A 21,557-nucleotide genomic window follows, 5' to 3' on the forward strand; every position below is an offset into this window, starting at 1 on the left:
TGTCCTCCATCCTATTGCTCCAGTGATGTTTCCCCAACACTCTTGGAAACATTCTTAGCCTCTAAACACTTTCTCTCAGCTGTAACTCATTCTTCTCCCTCCTCTCTTAACTTCACCTTTGGATCATGAGATCACAGGACTCAGCTGTCCTGCTTCCAATGAACTCCCCCTTCCCGTACCTCCAGTGCCTTCAAACCAAGCTGCTTATTCTGGACACTGGGACTTTGCAGTTTCCTCCGTCAAAACCCAACCGTAGTCTTCCCTCATTAATTAGAGAAAGGCTACACATCTAAGACGGAGCACCCTGGTTTTCCACTTGCATGCTCTGTCTCTCCTGGTGCAGATAGTTGCTCAATTTTCCTTTCTCTACATGCCTCTCTTTCTTCAGAGCAACCCTTCTCACCTATCTCTCCCTCAAATATTAATATATCCCACATTTGTGCTTCTGTTCTCTGAAACTGTTCCACAGTTTCCTCCTTTCCCACAATTTTTAATCCCAGTTGCACCTTATACATCAACATGGCTTTCATTTACAATTTGGACCTAATTTTCGTCCTCATTTTTCCCCCAAATTGGTTGCTGTCCTGTCCAGACCGTGTCTGAAGCTCATTAGTTCCCCACACCAGACCTTTTGTCCCCAGATTTGGCCTTATAGCCTCTGCCCCTCACTTGGGCCTCATTATTTTGCAAACAGTTCGATTCTCTGTAAATCTTTCTTAAATTGGGCCATGTTCTATCCAGAATTAGAGCAGTTCCTCTTATAAGCATTGCCTTTATTGCTTTTCTTCACACAGGTGCCACTTAGGGGCACCTTAGCTGCCACTCAGGGTTCCTCTCAAGCTTGGGCACTCTTCTTACTGAAATAGTCTCTCAACTTTCCCTTTCCCACTTGTTCAGCAGCACCAGCCTTAAATATTCCAACTGGGTTTTCAGCTTTTCTTTTTCTTCAGTATGTCTTAACCCTGGCTGGACATTTGAAATATCAGTCACTTGGGCCCCCCCGCCCCTTCAAAGATTGGTCTCATTGGCCTAGGGTAGCCTGGTTATTAGCATATCTATATAAGTGTATATATTTCTTTTTTTTTTTTTTTTTCGAGATGGTGTCTTGCTTTGTTGCCCAGGTTGGAGTGCAGTGGCACAGTATCAGCTCACTGCAACCTTGCCTCCCAGGTTCAAGCAATTCTCCTGCCTCAGCCTCCTCAGTAGCTGGGATTACAGGCTTGCACCACCATGCCCAGCTAATTTATGTATTTTTAGTAGAGACAGGGTTTCACCATGTTGGTCAGGCTGGTCTCAAACTCCTGACCTCGTGATCCGCCTTGGCCTCCCAAAGTGCTGGGATTACGGTTGTGAGCCACCACACCTGGCCTAGCATATATTTTTTTTTTTTTTTTTTTTTGTCTTTTTGTTTTTTTCCTTTTTGTGGAGAACGGGGTCTCGCTATGTTGCCCAGGCAGGTCTCGAACTCCTGGGCTCAAGCTATCCTCCCGCCTCTGCCTCCCTAAGAGCTGGGATTACAGGCGTGAGCCACAGCGCCCGGCAATATTTTTAAAGCTCCCTAGGTAATTCTCTATAATGCAAAGCCAGGGTTAAAAACCACTGCTTCCTCTCCCTGCAGAAGGCCTCAGCTTTTCCCATCCTACTCCTGTAGTGGGTGTGAGCCCTTTCTTTACCGACAAAGGCCTAATTTTCTTAGAGGCCTTTTTTTTTTTTTTAGAGACAGGGTCTGACTCTGTGGGCCAGGATGGAGTGCAGTTGTGTGATCTGGGCTCACTGCAACTTCTGCCTCCTGGGCTCAGTTTCTTCAGGGATTTCTTAGTCTTTCTCTCTCAGGTACTGTCCAGAAGTACTCAAGGTAAAATACTTAAAACAGCCTCTGAAGTTCCTGTCTCTAGTTAACTCAGTTCTCAGCCATTGGCCATTTTCTTCCCCCAAGTCTCAGACTCTTATCTAGTGCCCTCCCCCTCATTTCTTTGCAGGAAGAAAATTCACTCTGCATTTGATGATTTTTTTATGCTCTTATTTGACCTGTTATCACTGCCTCCCAAGTTCTCTTTACCCTACAGTCCCATCAGCTGTTAATTTCCTTTTCCAAGATTCTCCATGTCCATTTCCTCTGCATTCCCCTCCTTCACTCTGTTTTGTAACCCAGCCCCTCTGGAGCTGAGGAAGTAGAGGCGGATATAGACTGGGAGAGTGCTGGATGCAAAGGGGTTTACTTACTTGTGGCAAAGGTGCTGTGTGTGCTGAGCATAGATGGCAGGTATGAGAGAGGGCAGGATGAAGCGCAGGGACAGAGGGAAGCAGAGGGACCTACAACAAAACCCACTCAAGGGGTGAGATGGACTTTTTTTTTCTGTTCTTTTTGTGTGTCTGTAGTGGGGGTTGGAAGGTGGTATGGTCTCAGCAGTCATTCTCTGGAGTCCTCTGGATTGAGCTGGTCGAAATGCCGAGTCTTTTGCAGGCTGAGCACTAAGAGTTGAGCAATGTGGAACCAACATGTAAGGGTCTTTGCCAGCTGTGAAGTTGAAAGACCAGAGTTCTGGCTGAGCCAGTGTGCTTACATGTGAAAAGAAGAGGGGGTTGGGTTAACTTGAAAATTCCTTCCAGCTTCCTAAGTGGCAAAACAGGCTTGCTTGTCTGCAGGGCCCTTGCTTAGCGTGTTGGTAATTTGAGGGGCCTGGCTGTATGAGAGGCAGGTGAAGAGAGGAGCCAACTGGCCTGCCAGGGCCTGGGCAGGAGCTAAGCCTTGGCTCAGGCTCCTCCATTTGGCCTGGGGGTGGGGTGTTGTGTGCAGGGTGTCGGGTTTCTTTGAGTGATGGCAATCCTGTTTGCATAGCATGTTTCTTAGCTTCCTCCGGCCTGCCTCTAACTTTCTGAAGGAATCCTGGTAGAGTCCTAACTAGGGATTCCGATAAGAGCCGGATGTTCTTCCCAGTCAGTGTTCTCGGTGTTTGGTATCCATAGATGGGGGAGCTGGCTGGGAATTTAGCTCCCATTGGGTGGGGGATGGGATTTTCAGCTTTCCTGGCTCCAGTGAAAAACTCAGGAGGTGGAGGCTTGGTTTTCAGAAAGAAATAGTTGCAGAGGAGCTGGCACTACATCTTGAAAACAAGGCTCTTCCTTTCCAGTGTTGTTCTGATTGGTACTTCCAAATGTCAGAATTCCTGATGGTGGGGGAAGGAAGAAGATACAAGTACAGTACAAGCATCTTTATTATGTTTTTTTGAACATGAGGTTTAAATCCAAGGAAATCAAGCTTCCTGGCCTTTTTCTGCCTGGATTTGCGGGGGCAGGGAGACAGTATCTGTCTAGGGCTTGCTTTGTACCTTGCGACCGTACAGTATGTAGAGAAGCACCAGCCCTGGCTTGACAGTGATATTAGAAACAACCTGTGCTGATGGGCTTTGAGGAGAAACATTTGGTTCTACAGGTTGTTTTTGTGGGGACGAAGGCAGGGCAGAAGAACATATCAGACCTATCCTGAGCATACTCACTGAGTGGTTTCCTGGCTAATGGAATTATCATCTCTTTCTGAAGAGTCTGGTTTCAGTTATTCCTTATTTACTGACACTACAGCTTGTTGGCCATGGAGGGTAGGGAGAGCCAGTTTCGTATGATGTGCCTTCAAGGTCACCCTATGGTGGGAGGGTTGAGGGAGAGAAGAAAGGGGAGAGAGAGAGGAAAGAGAGAGACACACACACTCTCCTAGTATAGTCAGGAATCCCCCCCAAATCAGAGCTGTGCTTCAGAAAGCAGTGTGGGCTAATAATAGCAATTCCTCACTCTGCCAAGAAATCCAAATTTAGCCTCAGAGCTGCTCGAAAGTATAAAAAAGGGGACTGAGGAGTGGGATAGATGGATGTTACAAATGTGCATTTCTAGAAAAATGAGTAATTCATCCCTTTCTGAAAGAGTATACAGTGTTGATTCAAGTTGGTGCCATGATTTAGAAGGTTATGAAGCCTAATTGCAAGTTATAGACCAGGCTGGGCATGGTGGCTCATGTGCGTAATCCCAGAACTTTTGGAGGCTGAGACAATTGCTTGAGCCTAGGAGTTCGAGCCCAGCCTGCGCAACAGTGAGACTCCCCATGTCTTTTTTTTTTTTTTTTTTTTTTGAGACGGAGTTTCGCTCTTGTTGCCCAGGCTGGAGTGCAATGGCACGATCTCAGCTCACCGCAACCCCCGCCTCCTGGGTTCAGGCAATTCTCCTGCCTCAGCCTCCTGAGTATCTGGGATTACAGGCACGCGCCACCATGCCCAGCTAATGTTTTGTAGTTTTAGGAGAGACGGGGTTTCACCGTGTTGACCAGGATGGTCTCGATCTGTTGACCTCGTGATCCACCCACCTCGGCCTCCCAAAGTGCTGGGATTACAGGCGTGAGCCACCGCGCCCAGTGAGACTCCCCATCTCTTTAAAAAAAAAAAAAAAAAAAAGGTATAGACCAGAAATGAACAAGTAGGCAAGCAAGAATTTTGTCACTTAAAGTGAACAAAACAGGTAGTATCTGGTTAGTAGCAGCAGCAGCAGCGTAAATGCTTTGTGTAAGATTAACCTTAAGAAAGAAAATTTCTTGAGCCTTTGACACTATATAAACAAATGATGTGATTCTATCCTGGGGAGAGGCTGGTACTGTGTGATGAGCTTACTCTACAAACTAGATTGAGTTACTTAATATGTAAAAGTAAAGTCTTTTTTTAAAGCTTCATCACCTAGCTATTGACTCACCTCTGGTAGCATATATGACTGTGCCTACCTTTGGCAGATGTACCAGTATCAGCTGTGTGATAAGCAAACCCTAGAGGCACAGATGTTCTAGCTACCACTATAACTGTGTTTCTTGTGGAGAATGAACTAAAACCCAATTTGGCTTTCAGCCTGTGATTCAAGAGTGGTGATGTCATTTTCTTTATAATTACGCTTAGCAAGAAGACTTTCTTTGGAATGCAGATCAACCCTAGTGAAATGATTTATGCCTGGCATCTGCCCATGGGCTCTTTCTCAGATGGAAGGGGCATTGGCAGCTGGAAATCAGCCTCCATGGCCACACTATACTGGAGGTGATCATCACTTCTCACCTTTCTTACTTTCTGTTTTGCTAAGTGATGGCAGCTCTTTTTGCATAGGGATTAGTGATCAAAGAAATCCTAGACGCAGAGTAAAAGCAACCTGTATGAGGGAAGTGAAGGCACCTTTGGATGTTCTATGAGGAAGGGCCTGAGACACAAATGGGTCAGAAGAGGTTGAGAGAGGGAAATGAATGTAGAACTGTTGGGAATGTGGTTTTCTTTTCTTCTTTTGATACCAAAGGTAGGTAAAACAAAGGCCATCTTACTCTCTCTGGCAGGTAATAGATACCAGAGAAAGGGTGCAGACTTGAATGAATGAAGGAGGCCACTGATTCAAGTGAAATTTGATTAAAAGTATATTAATGAGAATTTGAATTCAAGTATTTTTTAGATGTAGCTAAGTGGAAGTTAGTCACAGAATTACTTTTATATTGAATTTCTTCTCTGTGTACTCTGTACTCTTTTGGTATTCCATCTGTGGGGAACTGGTTTCAGGACCTTCCCCATACCAAAATTCAAGGGTGCTCAAGTCCATTATATAAAATGGTGTAGTATTTACATATAACCTACATGTATCTTCCCATATACTTTAAATATCTCTAGTTTACTTATAATACATAACACAATGTAAATTCTGTGTAAATAGTTTTAATGCTCTTTTATTTGTACTATTTTTTATTGTGCTGTTATTTTTTTCCTTAGTATTTTCAATCCATGGTTGGTTGAATGCACGAATATGGAACCTGTGGATATAGAGGACCAACTGTATGCAAATCAAAACTGACTAAAGACAACAGGAAGTGATGCGCTTTTTTTTTTTTTTTTTTTTTTGAGACGGAGTCTTGCTCTGTTGCCAGGCTCGCATGCAGTGCCACGATCTCAGGTCACTGGAACTGCTGCCTCCTGGGTTCAGGCGATTTTCCTGCCTCACCCTCCTGAGTAGCTGGGACTACAGGTGCGTGCCACCATGCCCAGCTAATTTTTATATTTTTAGTAGAGACGGGGTTTCACCATGTTGGTCAGGATGGTCTTGATCTCTTGACCTGGTGAGCTGTCCGCCTTAGCCTCCCAAAGTGCTGGGATTACAGGTGTGAGCCACTGCACCTGGCCCCGGAAGTGATTCTTTGCAGAAGATCCTTTACTTTTATCAGGAGACTTAAGGTTAATTCTTTTAAATAGTAAGTGCCCTAGAGATTTAGAAATACTATTTGAATTATAAAAATTTTGTTTGCCAGCTGGGCGCGGTGGCTCACGCCTGTAATCCTAGCACTTTGGGAGGCTGAGACGGGTGGATCACGAGGTCAAGAGATCGAGACCATCCTGGCCAGCATGGTGAAACCCTGTCTCTACTAAAAAATAGAAAAATTAGCCAGGCATGGTGGCACGCGCCTGTAGTCCCAGCTACTTGGGAGGCTGAGGCAGGAGAATTGCTTGAACCCGGGAGGCAGAGGTTGCAGTGAGCCGAGATTGTGCCACTGTACTCCAGCCTGGCGCCTGGTGACAGAGCAAGACTGTCTCAAAAAAAAAAAAAAAATTTATTTGCCATCATCATTGCCCAGGTATTCATCTGCTACATGGACTGCCTGTCTTAAGTCAGTGTGTAAAACTATAACCTGCTAAGGGGACACTTTAAATTAGAGGCAGCAGGATGTGATATGTTAGCAACATCATATGTATTCTGAGGAGTGTTTCCAAGGGCATGTCCTATAACTGAGAAAGTAAAAGGCACTAACAGATTGGCTCTAATCTTCCATCTCTCTTCTTTTTTTTTTTTTTGAGACGGAGTTTCGCTCATGTTACCCAGGCTGGAGTGCAATGGCACGATCTCGGCTCACCGCAACCTCTACCTCCTGGGTTCAGGCAATTCTCCTGCCTCAGCCTCCCGAGTAGCTGGGACTACAGGCACGCGCCACCATGCCCAGCTAATTTTTGTATTTTAGTAGAGACAGGGTTTCACTATGTTGACCAGGATGGCCTCGATCTCTTGACCTCGTGATCCACCCGCCTCGGCCTCCCAAAGTGTTGGGATTACAGGCGTGAGCCACTGCGCCCGGCCCATCTCTCTTCTGAATTGCCTTGTATGCTGGATACCTGACACCTTCGTTTCCAGTATGGTGTATTTTTTCTTCTCTCCCAAAGCAGGACTAGCCCAACTGGATGTTTGGGTTCAGTCTAATACATTTGATTCTCCTTAATCAGCCTGATCTTTTCAGCCTCTGAAAAGGACTTAGCTTTTTTTGAGACAGAGTGTCACTCTGTTACCCAGGCTGGAGTGCAGTGGCATGATCTTGGCTCACTGCAACCTCCGCTTCCTGGATTCAAGCAATTCTGCCTCAGCCTCCCAAGTAACTGGGATTACAGGCGCCCGCCACCACGCCAGGCTATTTTTGTATTTTTAGTAGAGACGGAGTTTTTACCATTATTGGCCAGACTGGCCTCGAACTCCTGACCTCAGGTGATCTGCCCACCTCGGCCTCCCAAAGTGCTGGGATTACAGGCATGAGCCACTGCGCCTGGCCTAAGCTGCTTAAATCATCCTTTTGGTAGCTGAGATTAAACCATGCCTGCCCCCAAGTGATGTGACCAGGAGGTAAGGAAGGGTTGGGAAAAGCTGGGAATAGGAGCCAGTTAGAAACAAAACTAAACTGAATATGAAACCTAACCTGGTTTGGATCTTAGGATAGGAAGACTAGTGTTTAGAAGTCATTGTCTCTTGTGCTTAAATTATTCCAGTATTCACTATTCCTAATGAGCTTGGTGGCGTATCTTCAATACCATTTGAACACTAAAGGCATTATTAGAAGAGGCGGCTATCACTGGGTCATTTCATGCCCTTTCATGTCTTTAACCGCCACATATGTACCCATCCCCCTTCCTTTCTCACTTCAGAAATGACAATCAGGTTTTCTGGAAGAGAAGCAATTTGCCATTTACAGCAAGTAACTAATAACAGATGCTTTATGTGGACAATGAAGATAATTATTGTGATCTACTGTCTACTAAGCTTATCCCCAACCCCAGCTGTTTCTTTTAGGGAAATGGAACTAGTTCCCAGAGTGGGGGCTTGAAACACCCCTCCACGGCCACTGACACACACACTTGCTTTCTTGTGCAGATTTATGGGGGAGGAGCGGAGCCTCCAGGATCCCTGTGAGCGAGCAGGGAAGTAAATGACATATTGCCATGGCGTAGATATCGTGCATTTATTTGAAGGGGAGAGAGATCAGGAAAACAGAAATATCACAAGCCCCACTGCTTAAAGAAAATATATCACAAGCTCATAGATTAGTGCCGGACACAGGGCAGACAGGCTCCAGGGATAATTTTTAGGAAGACAAAGGGGATTTTGGTTTAAAAACAAATCCTCACTTTATTCTGATCTTTTCAGTGGGTTGGCCCTGTTGTGTCTGCTGTTTTCAAGTAAAAATTAGCTAAGAATCAAGATGGTAGTTGGAATGCAAGGCAGAGGTGATTGTAGCTCATTCATCTAAAGACCATTTGAGGAGGCCAGGCACGGTGGCTCACGCCTGTAATCCCAGTACTTTGGGAGGCTGAGGCGGGTGGATCACGAGGTCAAGAGATCGAGACCATCCTGGTCAACATGGTGAAACCCCGTCTCTAGTAAAAAAAATACAAAAATTAGCTGGGCATGGTGGCGCGCGCCTGTAGTCCCAGCTACTTGGGGAGGCTGAAGCAGGCGAACTGCTTGAACCCAGGAGGCAGAGGTTGCAGTGAGCAGAGGTTGTGGTGAGCCAAGATTGCGCCATTGCACTCCAGCCTGGGTAACAAGAGCGAAACTCCGTCTCAAAAAACCCTGGCACCAGAATTTTAGCAAGAGCCTTGGTGATCGATAGGATTATTTTGTAAACCTAATTAATTCTTCTCATATACACGATGACATCTCATCTGTCTATCCCAGAGGGGTTTGCCTTATCTTTGAGTAGCTCCACTGACCAATAGAAGCAAACCAGCTTTCTCCAGTGGCTCAGCTCTCCTCATGCTCCTGCAGGAACCTCAGCACAGGCCAGAAATAGTCACTAGGGGATGAGAAGGGAATTGTATAATGTGGTGTGTGTGTGTGTGTGTGCGCATTTGTTTGAGGAAACCACCCCCCTGCCCCACTCCCCCGACACCCTCGTCTTACTTCTTTTAGTCTGGACAGTTATTCCACCCCTTAACACATTTGAAGGGGGAATCACGATAGCTCATTATCCCCAGCAGAAAATAACTCCTGTCCTTGAAAACAGTAGCATAGTCCTCTGTTACGCCCTTTTGTGGTGGTGGTGGTGGTGTTTTTGAGACAAGAGTTTTGCTCTTGTTGCCTAGGCTGGAGTGAAACGGTGTGGTCTTGGCTCCCTGCAATCTCTGCCTCCCAGGTTAAAGCGATTCTCTTGGCTCAGCCTCCTGAGTAGCTGAGATTACAGGCACGCACCACCACACCTGGCTAATTTTTCTATTTTCACTAGAGACTGGGTTTGTTGTGAGATGAAATTTCTCTGTCACCCAGGCTGGAATACAGTGGCACAATATTGGCTCACTGTAGCTTCTGCCTCCCAGGTTCAAGTGATTCTCCTGTGTCAGCCTCCTGAGTAGCTGGGTCTACAGGTATGTACCACCACACCTAATTTTTTTTTGTATTTTTAGTAGAGATGGGGTTTCACCATATTGGCCAGGCTGGTCTCGAACTCCTGACCTCAAGTGATCCACTCTCCTAAGTCTCCCAAAGTGTTGGGATTACAGGTGCGAGCCACTGTGCCCAGCCCGGCCCTTTGTTAGTTAACAGCTGTCGGTGAGGCCAAGAGTAGAGGAGATAAGGATGACCTGAGGTTTTCCAGAGGAGGCAAGAGGTGGGCATGTGTTTACACCCCTAGTTTTTGGTTTTGTTTTTTTCAGGAGTCTGGCTCTGTTGCCCAGGCTAGAGTGCAGTGGTGCAATCTTGGCTCACTGCAGCTTCCACTTTGTGTTCAAGCAATTCTCCTGCCTTAGCCTGAGTAGGTGGGACTACAGGTGCCTGCCACCATGCCTGGCTAACTTTTATACTTTTAGTAGAGATGGGGTTTCACTGTGTTGGCCAGGCTAGTCTTGAACTCCTGAGCTCAAGTGATCTGCTCGCCTCAGCCTCCCAAAGTGCACCCTTTTAGATATTGATGCTGCAGACTCATGGACACTTTCCTGTGAATTCTGTTTCTCACATTTCCAAGTATACTTGTTGGCCCCCAGTTGAAATCTTTGAGAGAACAGACCCTAGAACTGAGCAGTGACGGTCTGGACTTCCATTTTCAGCTGGAGTGCAGATACAGGTCTGCTAATAGGACTGCCCATTTGGTTATTGTACGATTGCTATGTTAGGCGTGAGTTCAGTTCTGTTGCTCTTCATTTAGAAGAGTCCAAAATTGGCATGCCATGCCATATAAAGCAAAGGACCATGTGAAGAATAGTTACTTAACACCATTTTACAATGGCTTTCAGGGGAAAAAAAAGCCCTGATTTATAGCATTTGGTGACTTTTGCAGTGTAAATACTCTTCCTTTAGCTAGTTGAGAGTATCAACACGACATCATTAAACACCTATTTGGGAAGAGATATGCATGATTATGTGAGCTGGCCCCAGCACACCACTGCAGTACCCCCTATATGTATCCACTGCATTCCAGCTGCTCTGAGGCTGTGTGGTGCCTGGGGACATGTCTTGCTGAAGTCATGGTGTATACATGCACATACAGTTTACCTTTTTCCCTGCTTCACTTGCCATTGGCGTAGGAAATGAGCTGCATCTCAGCCTAAGGAATTTCTTCTTTGAAATTGGATTCAAAGAAGACAGTTGAGCAGATCTACAGCCCTGTTGGGTCCATCTGAAAATCAACGTGGCCAGTAAGGTGACAGGGAACTCCTTTAGGAGCCTTTTACTTGCTATAATCTGATGATTGGCTTCCTTTCTCAGGTCATAGCATGCATCCTCCTCTCCCAGGACATACCCTGCACCTAGCACATCTGAGTGTCTGCTCTGACCACAGCAGTATTACTTGACCTCCCATGCTCAGGTCACAAAAGGATCAGCAAAGAACGGCAAGGAGGCCCAGCATTTGGTGGTATACCAGGGGCAAAATCACATAGCACAGTATTCTTATGTACTATTGTGTACCTCTGCTCTGGGAGCCAAATCCCTGGATTTAGTTTTATCCTTAACCATCAAGGGATTTGGTTAAATGTTTTCTCACTCCAGTTCCTTTGCTGAGAGGGGGATGGGGCCATCATTGAGGAAGTGGCCTTGAGAGTTCCTCAGGGACACCGTACCCAGGCCACATGACTTCCCCTCTCCAGCCTGATGTGACTGTGGGCTTTTGTGATTCTGCCACATAGGTGGTTGAAGTACCAACAGGGAAAGGAAAACAGACTAGCACACGGTTTGAGGCTTGGCAGGTAAGCCAGGCTCTGGTGATTTCTGAGGTCTGCCCATTGCCACAGTGATTTGTTAGAAGACGTTTGCTAGATGCTCCTCTGGGCAGATACACCCAGTTGGACTCGAGTGGCCCTTCTGAGACTCCCTCCCTATGCCTCTGCAGCACAGTAGCTTCACCTTAAGATAGCAGTGTAGTTCTGGGAGCAGAAGCCCACAGAACTGGGGCAGTAGGGGAGCCTTCACACACCGGTTTACAGAGCCAGGACAGGGGTTGGGGTAGGATTTGGGTTAAATCTTCAAGTCTTGGTGTTTACTGTCTCACCCTCTGTCTCTTGCAGTAGTATTTTGCCTTTGAGTAACTGTCCCCAGCTCCAGTGCTGCAGGCACATTGTTCCGGGGCCTCTGTGGTGCTCCTGATGCCCCTCACCCACTGTCGAAGATCCCCGGTGGGCGAGGGGGCGGCAGGGATCCTTCTCTCTCAGCTCTAATATATAAGGTAAGGACGACTCTGGGATGGAAGGCTAGGGATGGAACCTTCTCAGACTCCACTGAGCTGCTGCTCAAGGGTAGTAATCTCTTGAGTCTTCTGGCTCTTAGACTAGACCAGTGGGGGACTGTGAAGGACCCTTTCAACTGAGGCTGCTGTGTGGCTTATTGGGAATATTAAGAGGAAAGATACCAGCACCATTTGTTCCCTTTTAATCTGCTGTAAATTGAGGCCCAGAAGTTAGTTTAGCTTCTCCCTGAGACTGGGATGGAAGGTTAGCACGGTAGCTGAATTCTGGGCTCTTGGGACTGTACCCAGGGGAGATAATGCAGACCCTACAGTCCAGTTGGAAGCAGGCTTTGGCTGACTGGGGCTCCAGCCAAACCCTCACACATATTCTTGTTTTTGATGTTATCCTTTCTGACAGGGAAGGAAAAGAACATGGTACTGGGGAAAAGCATGGGGTTTCGAGTCAGGGAGACCTGGGTTTGAATTGCATCTTTGCCATTCATTATCTTTGGAGCAGTTGCTACATTATTCTCAGATTTAAAATGGAGTTAATACCCATCTCAAGTGCTTGTCATGATGATGGAGGTAATATATGGGACAGCACTTTGTACTTGACACCTAGTGGACAACTAGAAAATATTTCCTACCTTGCTAGCTTTTACCACCATCAACTGGTCTTAGTGCCCTGTGAGTGACAGCTTTTAGCCATCATGAAGCTCTGCGTTTTTAGTATGCCCTTTATCCTGTGCTACTCTGAGACTGGCCTAAGGGGACTCCCAGCACCGACTACATTAGGGAGTGGATGATATGGCCAGAAGCAGTAGTGACCTGGTCCTCTGCCCTGCTTTCCTTCCTAGGACGAGAAGCTCACTGTGACCCAGGACCTCCCTGTGAATGATGGAAAACCTCACATTGTCCACTTCCAGTATGAGGTCACCGAGGTGAAGGTCTCTTCTTGGGATGCAGTCCTGTCCAGCCAGAGCCTGTTTGTAGAAATCCCAGATGGATTATTAGCTGATGGGAGCAAAGAAGGGTAAAGAGCCAAATGCTGGGGAAGGGAAAGGAGGTTCCATTCCAGAGAAGGGTATATGTTTACTGCAGGTAACAGAATTGCAGGGGAGTCTGTGCCTTCTCCCTTAGCTCTAGACTCTCCAAGCAGATACCATTTTGTAACAGGTTATTTTTAGCCAGTAAGACAGGTCAGCTCTAGGTTATAATTAAAGCAGATCGTTACCACGTTAACCAAATGCCTGCCGGTTAATGGCCTCATGGTTCAGGTTCTCAGCAGACACCAAGTCCCCCTTTAGCTACCATACAGTGGTGCAGTTTAAAAGGCCAGGAAGCTCATGGGTAAGTGGGATTTCATTTTGGATTGGGCAGAGACCCTCCAAGTGGCTCAGGGGTGTAAGAAATGACCTGAGGACAGAAATCTTGAGTGGCCCCAGCCTCTTGAGAAAATCCTTTTAGGCAATGTTAGAGCCCAGAGTGTCCTCTCAGTGGCAGGTGATCATACCAAACTTAGCAATCTGGGGGACACCTCAAGAACTGGGTTCTCTTTCTAGGCCTCAAGACTATCTTGTGAACAGCATTCGTTAAGATGGGTAGTGTTTTACTTTCAGAAGAAGAACGCCCACTACAGGAAGAGAAAAGTCAACATCATTTTTCTTAGGCGCTATGGCTTTTTTCTTTATGAATTCAAGGCTCTTAGGGTCTTGGCATAGGAATCTTTCCCCTGGAGCTTCTGTATTTATATTGCTGCTTTTATGCCTCAGAAAAGCCTTTAGGTTGCTAGGGGTAGGGGTGGAGTGTGAATGGGAGGGAGGTCTAGGGAGGTGGTGATGGGCCTAAGTACTTCTCTGCTTCCTGCAGATTGTTAGCACTGCTAGAGTTTGCTGAAGAAAAGATGAAAGTGAACTATGTCTTCATCTGCTTCAGGAAGGGCCGAGAAGACAGAGGTGAGGAGTCAGACCGGCCTGAGCCCCACAGCCCAGACAGGGGGCCTGGGGAGAGAAGGGATTACCTCCACAGTGAGGTGTGGGACTCTTGAATTTCATGGGAAATCATGGCAGGAGGGCACCCAGAGGGTTAGTAAAAGCCTAGTGCTTATTTGTCCTATCTTTGGGGTTTTGATTTGAGCCTACCCTTGTGTTTCTCATCAGACTCTCTGTTACACTCTATCTTCTGCAGCTCCACTCCTGAAGACCTTCAGCTTCTTGGGCTTTGAGATTGTACGTCCAGGCCATCCCTGTGTTCCCTCTCGGCCAGATGTGATGTTCATGGTTTATCCCCTGGACCACAACTTGTCCGATGAGGACTAATGGTCAGAGGATGCTTTGCCCAAGAGCCACAGTGGGGGAAGAGGGGAAGTTAGGCAGCCCTGGGACAGAGGAGAGGGCTGCTTGCTGTCTAGAGAAGGACACTGAGGGGCTCAGGGTAAGGGTTGCCTATTGTGTTCTGGGAGTTGACTGGTTGAAATTGTTTTCCATAAAGAACAGTATAAACATATTATTCACATGTAATCACCAATAGTAAATGAAGATGTTTATGAACTGGCATTAGAAGCTTTTTAAACCGCGCTGTGTGATGTGCTCTATCTAGCCTAGGGGAGGAGGACATTGCCTAGACAGGGAGGGACTGTCTGGGTTCAGGGGCATGGCCTGGAGGGCTGGTGGGCAGCACTGTCAGGCTCAGGTTTCCCTGCTGTTGGCTTTCTGTTTTGGTTATTAAGACTTGTGCATTTTCTTTCCTTGCTTCCTGTCACCCCAGGGGCTCCTGAGTATTAGGCTTTTCATCCCTGGGCAGTGTCCTTGAGTTATTTTGACACTCTTACCTGGCCTTCTCTGTGTGCATTTGTGTCTGGCCTGGAGTAAGCAGGTCCGACCCCTCCTTCTTTACAGCTTAGTGTTATTTTGGCATTTGGTTAAGCTGGCTTAATCTGTTTAATGTTATCAGTACATTTTAAATAGGGGCATTGAAGTTTACTCCCACCACCAGGGCTTTTTTGGGGGATGCCTGGGCCTTAAAAAACACTAGCCAAACTCGAATTCTCAAATCACTGCCAGGAGTTCTTGCTCCTGGCTGCAGGCCCAGGCCCCAAGGTCTCCTTCCTGGGGTCACAAAGAGCAGTGAGGAATATATAGCAACTCAGGGCCTGGGAATTGTGGGGAAATTTATTCTTAGGGACTGGATGCTTCTGGCTGTGTGTATAATGCTAACTGCCTCCCCACCAGGTTCTGAGTAGTGCCTGAGACCCTGCTCTGCAGGGCCTAGGGTAGTGCTGGGAGTGCAGAAGTGGCCTGCTCTTAACTGTTTTCACTAAACAGTTTGTTTTAAGGGAAGAGGAAGGGGCAAGAGATCTAGACTGGATGAGGGGAATGGGGATGTCAGGGAGGCAAGTGTGTTGTGTTACTGTGTCAATAAACTGATTTAAAGTTGTGGTTGGTCTATTTTTTATTTCTGAACTAGGACCAGCTCCCTACCAAACTGTTTTAAGTCCAGAGCCTAATCTAATAGAGGTGTGGTGCGTGCTCCTCTGGGGGAAAAAGCTGCGGTGTAGGAGGGCAGATGAACTGGCCGAGGTCTCTGGGGACATATTACACCGAAATGTGGGGTTGCTAGGAGTCTGAGACTCACTGCCAGAGCCCCCTGGAGAGAGAGATGGGTACACATGAGCTTTATCTAGGAGAGGCTATATATACTAAGTTCCAGCTAACATCCAAGCTGCTCTTAGCTCTTCCTTTTCTCCAGAAGGCTGGGGAAGCTGGTCCTGAAACTGGGTTTTGGCTTTTGCATGGAGCTGCCTGACATTCCCATTCCTGAGGTCTCTGAAGGGTGCAGCACACACCTTCCCCATTCTAGTTTTCTCCTTTTGGAGCCCAGTGTCATAAGGTGTGGCTTCCAGTTCCCCACACCACAGCCTAATGAATAAGCTCTCAGTGGCACCCAGGGGACTGGAATCCCCTTCACCACAGTTTTTTAATTTCTCCAGAACTTGCACTTTGTTTTGCTTCTGTTTTGCAAAGTAAAGGGCATGTTCTTCACCTCCTCCGTTTTCGCAACTGTCTACTGTGGAGCTGTGGCTCTCACATTGCTCTTTATGGAGCTTGCTTGTGTTTTCACTCTGGCCAAGTTCATTAATCTTGGATTCTACCTTGTATTCATTAAAAGGTAATGAGGGCTGGGTGCAGTGGCTCAAGCCTATGATCCCAGCACTTTGGGAGGCCGAGGTGGGCTGATAACCAGGTCAGGAGATCAAGGCTATCCTGGTCAACATGGTGAAACTCTGTCTCTACTAAAAATACAAGAAATTAGCTGGGCATGGTGGCATGTGCCTGTAATCCCAGCTACTCGGGAGGCTGAAGCAGGAGAATTGCTTGAACCCAGGAAGGTGGAGGCTGCAGTGAGCTGAGATTGTGCCACTGTACTCCAGCCTGGGCGACAAGAGCGAGACACTGTCTCAAACCAAAAAAAACAAAAAAGTAATGAGCTCCACTTCCAGTTTTTTTTTTTTTTTTTGTGGAGATGGAGTCTCACTAGAGTGCAGTGGTACAGTCTTGCTCACTGCAACCTCTACTTCCTGGGTTTTCAAGTGATTCTCCTGCCTCAACCTCCTGAGTAGCTGGGATTACAGACGTGCACCACCACAGCTACTTTTTTGTATTTATAGTAGAGACAGGGTTTCGCCATGTTGCCTAGGCTGGTCTTGAACTCCAGGCCTCTGTGCTGGGATTACAGGAATCAACCACTGTACCTGGGACATGTTATTAGAGCAAATCTAGGACTAGAGACATTCAGTTAAAACTGGATGTCCCCCACTGAGCAGGTAATTCTTAGAGGCAGCTGGCAGTTTAGGATACAGATATTAAACTCAAACACAAGGAATCTACAAGACAAATGAAAAAGAACCAAGACAAAACTCAGTCCCTTACCTTTTCCCAAGAAACCTGCTTGAGATTCTGCTGCCACCTATTGGTGGTTCCTCTTCAATACAGCTAGAGTCAGAAAGGCACTCAGTCAAGATTTCCCTCTTCAAAAAAACTTTTGCTATTGAAGACCACCGACAGGAAAAAAATATGGTATCCAAAAGGCTGCACTACAGTTTAAAAAGCAATTTAAAAGGCAGAGTATTGTGGGGGTGGAGTGGGATAGGGGAAATATGTGAAAGGCAAACTAAGTCTAAATTTAAGAACAGGGACATTAAAAACTTTATTCAATAAATACAACAAATAATTTAAAAATATACTTCAATTCCAAAGCCAATTAAGAAGAAGGAGAGAGAAAGGGAAAAACGAGGGGAGGAGGAAGGTAGAGGAAAAGAAAAAGGGGCCAAACAATGGTTTGGTTGGGCTGTGTTTCAGAGTGTACCACACCCTTTAAAATTCTGATCAAATACTCACGACCCATAAACCCTTAGCCCTTGTTCTTCTGATGGGGCAGCTAAAGGAGTCCACCAGCTGGGAATCATCGCTAAGCTCTGGATCAGAGCATTCTAGAGGCTGGAATGTGGGGGGAGTTTTAGGAGTAGTTTCCCAGTCATTCCTGAAACCATCCGTCCTAACTCCTAAGCAGGTTTAAATAGTGCAAACTCTTAGGCAGAGAGCTCCCAGCTGCATAGTTTCACAGGTGAGTGTCCCAAGCCAGGGCCTCCAGGAGACAAGTCCCAGAGTACCAAGGGGTCCAAAGCCACTTCGGTGAATGGGATCTAAAGGTGAAGAGAAGAGAGGCCAGGGCACAGAATAAAGCTCCTGGGCTAAGCCAGTGGCCAAGCCAGAAAACAACGCTGGGCAGAAAAGGGTTACAGGGCAGGTAGTCAGACACTGGATTCAACAGCTTGCCATCAGTCAGGGAAGGTGAAGCTGAGGAAGCATATGGAGCAGGGCCAGGAAGATCAGGAGAGCTGAGGGAGAACAGGAAAGTTGGGAGGAAGGAGGAGGCAGCTCAGCAGCAAACTCCAGGAGAAATAACCAGCAGCCCTCACAGATTTGTGATTGTCTCTTAAAAAGATTTATTTTCTCTTCTTGCCTGAATGTACAAAGGCAAAAAGAGTACAGTTTGTATATATATATATTTATATATATATATAAAAAAACAAGGAACTTGGTAATGTACACTTTACAGAAGGGAAGAATCAGGAAGACTGAAATTAAATCCAACAGAGCAACGCCAATGGAACAAAAGCTATGAACACCAACACTGCCCCTCCAGCCCGGGCCTCCAGCTCGCCCCAACCTGCTCCCAATACGGGGGCTGAGCACCAAGGCAAGCGGGTGGGCTGGGGCAGGAGGGGCTGGGGACAGGGCCCAGGAGGGGCTTGATCCCAGGAGGGGCCCATGGTAGGGGATCACTGGAAAGCTTCCTGGGATGCCCAAGTAATAAACAACAAAGGCCCAGAATTATGGGGCCAACTAGCTGCCCAGTTGCATCTTGGGGGCATCGAGTAGACAATGGGATGGTGAGAAGGAATGTGGGATAAGTGACATCGGTGGCCTCAAAGCCAGTATACAATAATTCTCTAGCCCTTCTGCAGTCTTAACTCCCAATGGCCCCTTGAAACCCGGAAAGAAGAGACTCAAGAAATCACCATTTCATTTCATAGGGCGCCCTCTTACCCTTCTAAGCGCGTGGTTCTTTGATCTTGTGATGTGTGGAGAGAGCTGGGTAAGAGAAGGAAATTTCATACATGTACAAGGCAGGAAAAGGGGATGAAGGGAACTGCCATACCTTCAAGTGAGGAAGTAGTTGATGTGGATCCTAAAGAGCAGCTCTCCAAGCCTTGGCTGATCTATCTGGGGATGAGGCCCCTTCTCTTTAGCTTCTCCTCTATGGGAAGCCCAGTGAGCGATGTCTGTAAGGGCCTGGGCAAGGGTGGCTCAGAGATAGGCTTGGTCAGGTGGTCTTGGCCCTTGGCAGCAAATTTTTCCAGGCTTTGCTTCTAGGGTGGGATGGGGTGGGGATCCCTGCTGAGCGTCTCACATCCCTCTGACTAGGTCATGGATGCCACAGGTAGCTCCCACCTGTGTTTCTCCTCCCCATGTAGAGGTGGACAGCAAATCTTTGACTCAGCACTTGTCAAGAATCTCCATAGCTGCTGCTTCATGTTATTTCAGAGAGGAAAGACTGGGCCCAGCAAGCATCAGGATCTGCCACTGTGGCTTTCACCTACTCTTCTGAGCAGCTTCTGCTCTGAGGATCAAGGAGCCGAATGTTTTTTAAGAATAAAAAAGGAAAAGAAAAATGTTCTCTTCTGGAGAACCCAAGGCTGCCCAGCTAATACAGAAGTTCATCCTCTATGTTACAGAATGAGTGGAAAGGGCAGGAATTCAGGGCCATGCCTGCCCAATGTAAAAGAAAATTACTCCAAATGGTTTCTTTACAATATGTACAGAGTATGCTGCAGGCCAGTGCCACAGATACAAAACACACGACAATATTTAAAAATGGGAACAGAGAGGGGCCCTTGGCTCCACCTCACAGGAGCCCAGGAGGGCCTAACAGGCTGAAATTCAGTCACTCTCTTGGTTGGGGTGACTGAGGTGAGGTGGGGTAAAGGTGTCTGCACTAGATGCTTCCATGGAGGAAAGCGAAGTCACTGCTCGAGCACTGCCCATGAGGGCAGCAGGAGGCAGAGGGAATGATGGGAAAGAGGGAGGCTGTGTGGGGCCCTGCCAAGAGGTCTAAAACAATGTTTTTTTTTGCAGGGCTCTGAACCCAACTTGAACAAAAACGAGGACGTAGAAACCTAGGGGAAAGGTCTGTAGATCAGAGGGGATCCTCTTGGGCAGATGGTGACCCTTAGCCTCTCATGTGTAGGGTGCCAGGGTCCCTGGAAATCAGCTACTACTGGGCAACTGGGCATTGTGCTTACTATCCCCTATTTCCCATTCTCCAAACTGAATCAGAGCCAAGTTCCTGCTCCTAGTCATTGCTGGCACTCTGGTCACACTCCCTTTTCTAGCCTACGCTGGTGTCTGTCAGTCTTTATCTCTCTCTCTCAATCCAGAGGGTCAAGGAAAGATAGGAGGGGAGAACAAAGGGATGATACCTCAAAAGCCAAGTAAGCTTCCCCACACCTTGGGGAAGACATGACCCCAAGAAAGCTACCAAATCATCATCACTTTGCCAGTACAAAGAGCATAAAGCTTCCATTGGGGTACTGCCTTTCTAAGGAGAGCAGAGAAATGTTGGCTGCCTCAACGCACAACTCCACTGAGTACATTCTGAGACTCTAGTAAGTAATGGCTTGGATGTGTTATCCCGGGGTCTAAGGAACAAATAACCTCCCACAGCCAGTGGCCCCTCAAACAAAATGTGTGTTACCAAGAAACAAGGCTTATATTGGCCCACATGGAGGTTACAGATTGAGCTATATAAAATCATGTACTTGTAGACAGAGGAATTGGGCTGTATATATTTGTGGCCCCAAATGAGGAAGATATCAGATGGCTAGATGACAGGATATCTCCAAGAACTGCTGGGTGCTCCTAGGGCTTGCCTTCTGGGCCTTGCCCTAAGGTGACCTGGCAGACTCCAAGGTTCCCCATGCTGGGGGGAATACTAGTTTATCTGCCTGAGGCTTAAGAGCCAAGCAGTGGAAAACAAGAGGCAAGACCAGTATGGGGATCCCCCTGGGAAAGGCACCAAGGGGTTAGGAGGGAAGGGAAAAGGGCAAGGAGTTGGGGAATAAGAAGCAGCAGGACTTAGTGGGGATGCAGGTTCTACTTCACAGACGCCATTCATGCTCCAGCGCCAGCTTACTCCCAGTGTCCCTAGGGAGCCCTGTGCTGGTGTTGGAACCCCTGACCCCTGCCTCACAGGCAGCTCAAGGCCATGTTGGGGCAGTTGCCTTGGTCTTCCTTTCCACGCTAGGCTGTGAGCGTTTATATGTGCTCATGTAAGAGGGGAGAAGTCTCCACATTTGAAGACCTTGTTTTCACAATTATGTAGAAAACAACCCCCAATTTCTTTCCTGAGATTCTAGTTCCTCCACATGCTGCCAGTTCCCAGGGTGCAAAGCACTAGGGAGATGCAGAATCTGGTGATGGTGGTAATGATGGTGAGGGGTATGGCTGCTGTGCTGTCTTCAGACCTTAGCCAGTGCTTGGGGATGGGGGGGTCCCTCCCTGGTTGGGGAGGGATTGGTACTGCTCTGGCAGCAGACCAGGGGCTTAGAGAACAGAGTAGTGGCTTCTCTGGGCTGAGGCCATGTTCCCCTGGTTGCTTCCCGTGCCTTCATCGCCACAGAAGCCACAAGAGTCATGACTGTGGCTGAGAGAATAAATATTTTTGCTAAGTACCAGTTCTCCAGCTCCTGAGGAAGAGGGAAGGTCAGGTAGTCCGGAGGTCTGGTGGGCGAGATAGCCAAGGGTCTGCCTTCAGTCATGGTGGAAACGGCAAACAGGATGATCAACACCATTTAACTGATGTCTAAGTGGCACCTTCAGCACCTCCTTGGGTGAGCCAGTCCGGGCCCGTGAAGCTGACTTTATCCGGGCACTTGGTGTCTGCAAGGGAAACATGGACAGATAACCAGGCACTCAGCCTGTTGGTCAAATAACCACAAGGTGGCACTCCAAGAAAATGAACTGTAGGA

General features: G+C 47.3%; 2 protein-coding genes across 5 annotated transcripts in view; one reads left to right on the forward strand and one right to left on the reverse strand.

The window, feature by feature from the left end:
* Nucleotides 1-1,417: 1,417 nt before the first annotated feature.
* The window catches only part of ZNF609 (zinc finger protein 609), a 269,562-nt gene continuing 249,422 nt past the window's right edge, over nucleotides 1,418-21,557 (reverse strand). For all 4 annotated transcript variants that reach the window (XM_074392828.1, XM_039469110.2, XM_039469111.2 and 1 more), the window contains exon 10: nucleotides 1,418-21,468. The gene's annotated coding sequence lies outside the window, so the exon portion shown is untranslated. The remainder of the gene's footprint in view (nucleotides 21,469-21,557) is intronic.
* On the forward strand, nucleotides 5,809-14,389 carry OAZ2 (ornithine decarboxylase antizyme 2). The gene is given in 6 exon segments (XM_074389606.1): nucleotides 5,809-5,837; nucleotides 11,811-11,886; nucleotides 11,888-11,968; nucleotides 12,826-13,001; nucleotides 13,838-13,923; nucleotides 14,156-14,389. Coding segments are annotated over 6 exon segments (579 nt in total). The 3' UTR covers nucleotides 14,287-14,389.

Source organism: Saimiri boliviensis, chromosome 2 (genome assembly GCF_048565385.1).
Source record: "Saimiri boliviensis isolate mSaiBol1 chromosome 2, mSaiBol1.pri, whole genome shotgun sequence".
NCBI classification, from domain to species: Eukaryota; Metazoa; Chordata; class Mammalia; order Primates; family Cebidae; genus Saimiri; species Saimiri boliviensis.